The sequence below is a fragment of the Acanthisitta chloris genome, unplaced genomic scaffold, assembly GCF_000695815.1.
Source record: "Acanthisitta chloris isolate BGI_N310 unplaced genomic scaffold, ASM69581v1 scaffold41808, whole genome shotgun sequence".
Classification (NCBI taxonomy): domain Eukaryota; kingdom Metazoa; phylum Chordata; class Aves; order Passeriformes; family Acanthisittidae; genus Acanthisitta; species Acanthisitta chloris.
In genome coordinates this window covers 30,309-36,357 of record NW_008686134.1, presented here as the reverse complement: position 1 = coordinate 36,357, position 6,049 = coordinate 30,309, and the positions used below count along the sequence as shown (strand labels likewise).

The window sequence follows — 6,049 nt, the reverse complement described above, 5'->3', positions numbered from 1 at the left end:
GTGTCGGGGCCGCTGCCCCCGTGGTCGCCGCGGCAGTTCCCCCAGCCCGCTCTGGTGCCCCCCAGGCCGCCCCTGTCCCTGCGGCTCTTAGCTCTCGACTTTGAGTAATCGTTAGGCTACGTCTTCATTTGAGACATTCGTCCCTGTGTTTATGTGTGACAGTTTGGTCTCAGAACTTTTCCTCCGACAGTACTTGCGTTTCGCCAAAGTCACTAACGCGTGTATCGATAAACTGGTGCAGGACAGACCTGTGCAGCTGCTGATTCTTCTGACAGAAGGTTATCGATAGCGCCGCAGGGCACAGCTTCCCAGAGATGGGCACAGCCCTCACCTACGTGGCACTCTGTAATCTACCCGAACCACGTTTCTGTGATTTACTTACCAGGCTCACGTGGGTCTGTCAGAGGCAGCACTGTTGTGCGAGTGCACACACATCTGCTGCTCCTTGTTACCTCCGCAAAGTTGCAGGGCAATTAATCTGCCAAAAAACCAATTAATTTGAACGTTTGTGGCTGACAAATCCAGGTCAGCTTTCATTTCATCACCTCAGTATCCCTTTGGTTTTTGCATACCAACTAATTGAGTAATAATCCCAGGATCTTTCTGCAATCTGAGTTTGAATTCAAGCCTATTCTGTGAGACTTTTTTAATCTTCTGCTCTTCTGTGAATGCTCAGATGATTGCATTAAAATTTCTGAAACCTTCAACAAGCATCACTCACAAGAAAATATCTCCAAATAAATTTGAAAAATACAGCATGAAATTGTAGGATGGCAAACTCTCATGTGTAGTGCTGCAGCACAGCTCTTCTTACTGTCTTTTGTTACAAGTGCTTGACCTGTTTAACAAAGGTCTCTTATGAGCCTAGAGACACTGGACAGCAGGAGAAGGCAGGAGTACATTTAGTGTACTATTTTGGTCTGCAGTTTGCAGCAGAGTGAAAAGTAACACATCCAGTGAACACTTAGGCACATACCTAGGGGTGCAGTTCGATGTTAAGCTCATCCAGGCCAACAGAGAAAAGGTGAGCCTGCTCCACTCTACCTATGCACACAATATTTGTTCTCCCACCTTCCCCTGTTACAGTAACCCTGTAACTGCAGTTCAGGAAACTCAAATGACCAAACCCAAATTAACCCTGCCCCCAGAAAGCACAATAAGTACACCCTCCCCTTCTCTCCAGTTTGGTGCCAGTTAGCTACCTGCACAAAGTGACTTTGCAGTTAGAAGGCTGTCAACACCTGTTCAAGAACAGAGGTCAGAGCCCCTGGCTGCATCAGCACTGTTTGTTCTGTCAGCACTCAGCTCTGACACTGGTGTGGCTGCAGAGTGATCTTGTTACCTGCTTGATTTCAGAATTACAAGCAGGGATAGCACAGCCCCTGCTCTCACAGGTCCCAGCACTGAACACTGTGCGGGGGCAGTGGGAGTGCTGCTACCATGGCACAGCTCCGAGCCAGATCCCATCCAGCTTCATTCTGGCTGTCACACCACAGTGTGGCCTTTGAGCATGGACTACAGTGTAACTCTTTGTCCTGTTGTTCTGGACACGAACACAAATGTCATACTTCTGTGTGACCCTGGTTCAATCCCATTTAACTGGAAAAGGTCCATCAGTGTAACCTCAGTGGGAGCTGAATTATCTCCACGTTACTTAAACAGTTTCAACTGATTCAGCTGAAGAAATGCAAAGTTACAAGCTTTTTCATATACTAACTGTAGTTTGTTTTGTTTTTACAGGTGGGCACACAACAGAAATGCTGAGGCTACTTAGCTGTTTGTCAGAGTCATACTCTCCTAGACATTATATTTTTGCAGACTCAGATCAGATGAGTGAAGCTAAAATACGTTCTTTTGAACAAAAAAGGGCTGAAACATTCTCCAATTCCCAGGTAACTTGTTAAATATGCTCATGTAAGATAAAATGATCGAAACATGACATTCTAATTCACGGCAGTTTGGAAGTGATTCAGTAAAAGGCTATTTTTATGATCAGTAAGTGGTTTTGATTTTCTAGGTATTGATGGTCACTTCCACTGAAGTTCAGCTAAGGGTGCCATTCCATACATACCAGTTTTTATGTTTCTAAAAGTGAACGAAAGAAACACTGTTGATTAATGGTGTACTAGAGAGACACTGAAAATGCAAAGTAAATATACCTAAAAATAGCAAATGCCATTCTTGCTCTCAGTTTTCACTACCACCTGCCTTACTTTCCCCTAAAACAATCTTTATCTCCTGTTAACATGATAATCCATTTAAAGCAATAAGGGAACATAATTGTAGTGAATGTGACTGTACAAAGAAGGCTATCTCTTGCTCAAGAAAAACATGCTGAAAATAAATATCTTAATTTTGTAAACCATCTAGCCATTGAAGTGTTGTAGCTATAAAAATGCTGAATCAGAAATGTAGTGGGTTATTTTTTATTTTTTAGTTTATTCTTTAATTTAAAAATTTTTTTTACTTACTATTCCACTCATTGACACAATGTATTTTTTTGAAAGAAATTTTATATGAAAATGTTTTATCTAAGAAAACCTTAAATGAAATTGTGTTGGTTTTGTGCGTTTCTAGACTGTGTTTTGGTTGGATTTTATAATAAAGTATGAAACGTGAGTCTAAAAAAGATGCAAGGCCTCTGAATGTCAAGAGTTTTCTGGCTGATAACATGAGCAAATGCTGAACTACTAAAATTCATGAAAAAAATCATTAAAATGTCTTATCTTTTTATCAGATGCTTGCTTGCTCGGAGCTGATTTGCTGTATGATTAACAGACAGCAGCATGACTCTGCTGACTTAAAGTATGATCTGACATCCAATGAAATTAGTAGAAAGATGATTTTTTTATTTAGAAATTGGAATAAGTACAATGGAAATGAATGTTCTGACTACAAAAATCTTAGTCCTTTTGTACAAATACTAAGTACAACATGCAGTAAATTAATTGTCTGCATGGTGTTGATTTCATATGGTTCACTTTGTTGTCTTCAACAGCACTACTAGGAAAAAAGGCTGTAGGACTCGGTACCAGTGCTTTTCAGAATAAACCCTTTTAATGTAAAGCAACTGCTGAGAAAGTGAGCAACAAGTTCACTTAGAATGACATTTGTAAGTTTGCATACCCCTCTTTCACCTTGAAAGATGAAGATTCCTTGCCTAGCCACAAGCTGCCGAATTAAGTGGGGATTATGTAGTTTAAATTGAACGTGGCAGTTTGTGCTGTGAGGATGAAAGTTTAGTGAAGTGACCAGAGGTATTTCTTCTTCAGAGAAATCTTGTTTGGTAAACAGCCATTCACACAGTCATATTCACTTGTCTGAAAAGTGTCCAACCCTAAGCTATTAAATTTCTTAGAAATATGTATTTCAGTATCAGAAGGTTTTGTAATTTTCCATTAGTTCACTTATTTTTGCTCAGCAGCATCACTTTCATACCCCCTCCAACTGCTAACACATCATGTAGTTATATTTTCCTTCAGCATTGAAAGCCAGAGGAACATTTTTGGCTGCATGCGAGTTTGATGTCTGGATAACAGATGCTCATTTTCCTTTGACCATTCTTTTTCTGCTGAGCAGAAGTATTTAGAGTGAGAACGGAAGATAAATTTTGGAAAGTAAGGATAACATGCCTAGAACATATATTAGCAAACTTTCAGGGTGTGCATGGTATGTGTTTTGTTACTGGGGATACTGGAGGTCATCAAGCATTTAAAAATTATGTTATTCAAAGCTGTAAGAAGCTACTAAATAAAAGGGAAAAGTCTGAATACTTCAACCCATGGTCATTCCCTTCTTCATCTTGTTGAGGAAATAAATTTTTCCAGAACTAAGGACCAGATGGAAGACAAATTACAATAATGACCTAATAAAAAAATCAGTGATGTAAGAAAAAGTATTATGTAAAATCCCACAAGTATTTTCCTTTTTGATCTGTGGTCTAGCCCAGTTCTAACAGCTAGAGTATTCAGGGAGAAGGGAGGGAAGCCAGAAGGAGCATCTTGCTCAGAAGTAAAATGCTGCACCTCAACCTACTAAGCCTCTTGAAAAGGGAATCCAGAATGCTTCCTATGAAAAGTCTTTGGTCCTGCTGTCACTGGCCTCTTTGTTCTCTCTTTCCCCCAGCCTGTAACCACAACTATTCCACGTGGATGCCCCCAGAGCTGTTACTCAGGGAACCTTCTGTGCTCAGCAGAGTTGACAGCTGCTTCAGCTGCTGTCAGCCTACTCTAGCAGGAGAAAGACAACTTAGATTAGTGCACTGAAGAACAGGAATTCTTCACTGGATCTTATATGCCCATTTGTCATGTCTGAGATGAGCAACCAGATTAACTAACCTTTACATAAATCTCATCTTTTCCATTTTATGTCTCATGAGAGATATGCAAAGAAATCTTGTTCCTCATCATAAAAAGAACTATGTAAACCCAGTTTCTTTGCAAGCATTGCAGTATATTCAGTTGAGCATATTATAATAATTCACAACTGTTGCTGTTTTCCACCAGCTTTTCCTTGCATACTTGCAAAACAACAGTATTAACTAGGTAAAGGACTACATCACTGGTTTTGAAATTGCAGTCCCATTATGGACTTGCTAGTTTGGAACATTAGTTTTCAAATAAGAATATTTCTGACTACACTAAGGATGTAAGGAAAATTAATGCATCAATATGGCACTTACAGAAGATAGGTGAGAAATCTCTCTGTTTCTGGTATCAGACATATTATGCAGTTTTCCAGGAGAAGATGCAGGAGATACCTTTGTCTGAAATACTAACAGTTCTCCATCAGATGAGAGGCTGGGATTGCAGAAGCATCTGGCAATGGCTTTTAAACAAACAGTTACAACAACAAATCCATTTTTGTTTTTTCATCTTAATGTAAGAGTTGATTGATACATGGGCTGAGGTCCTAACATGACATAGACACTGATGTGCAAAGTTTCTAGCATGTTTTTTGATGAATCTAGATAAAATCAGCTTGATCTTACTTGAACTCTACAAGTAAATTTCTACGTTGATACCTTTTGGGGTCCCTGCCAAGTTTTGCTGAAATTATTTGGGGTTTTTTTAATGAGGGAGAAAATAACATGCAGGTTTTTTGTCAAATACTGTTTAACACCATTCTTACAGTGAAGGTTCATCTGAATAGTTCCACTGAAACCTGATCTGCCTAAAACTACCTTATACCCATATTTCTTGCAGCTCTGAGTGCTATGGAAGAGTTTAAACTCCACTTACAGCATTTCTTTTTACCACCTGAACTCTTCCAAAGCTTGAAGATGCAGGCAGTGACAACCAGAATCCTGTTGAATAGGGAGCAGGGGGCATGTTTATTTTTCCATATGCTGTTGTCAGAGTAATGCAATCGGAGTTTCAACACCTGCAAATAAAACATAAAACCCCTCAGTAACATCTGCTAATGCTTTCCAGTATCACAGCAACTAAAGAACCTTATCACAATGAAACAGGATCATTTCAGCCAAGAAAATTAACTTAACACGATGCATTTATAAGTGTTGGGGGTTTTAATTCTTTCCACCTTATATATAAAAAAAATAAATTAAAATCCCAGTTATTACTATTCAAGACTGATTTGTAGTTTGTATTTACTCTACAGCTATTGACAACATCATCTTTCCTGGACACAAATCACCAGGACTAAGCTATGACAAGTAGCAATGTGTATTTGAAGTAACTGGACAATTTTCAAGATTTGTGTTCATAGTCTCTCACTCCCAATATGAGTTTTTCCAAAGTGGTAGTGATCTGCTGTCCTTTATGAAAGGAGGTAACGACCACTGCCCACATGAACAGCATGTCAGTGTCACTGCAGCCATTGTATTTGTCTTTCATTTAAACAGTCAAAAATTTCCTTGGCATCAGGACTGCCTGCTGATAGAGCAGTAGTTCTTAGGTGTATTCCTCTGCAGCAAGGTAAAAACCACCTGCAAAGAGTGCAGGCAGCCTATCTGCTCTTACCTGCTCACAGCGCTTCGAGACTGAAAGAAAACATCCTTGTTTTATTAATTTGATACCTTTTCCACATA

The 6,049-nt window shown here is 39.5% G+C and overlaps 1 protein-coding gene across 1 annotated transcript in view; it reads left to right on the top strand.

The window, feature by feature from the left end:
- Nucleotides 1-162: 162 nt before the first annotated feature.
- ALG14 (ALG14, UDP-N-acetylglucosaminyltransferase subunit) overlaps nt 163-6,049 on the top strand; it is a gene marked incomplete at its 5' end in the record, with an annotated part of 21,248 nt that continues 15,361 nt past the window's right edge. Inside the window, 2 exons of the mRNA XM_009079994.1 lie at nt 163-278; nt 1,741-1,892. Coding sequence (XP_009078242.1) covers nt 163-278; nt 1,741-1,892 — 268 coding nt within the window. The remainder of the gene's footprint in view (nt 279-1,740; nt 1,893-6,049) is intronic.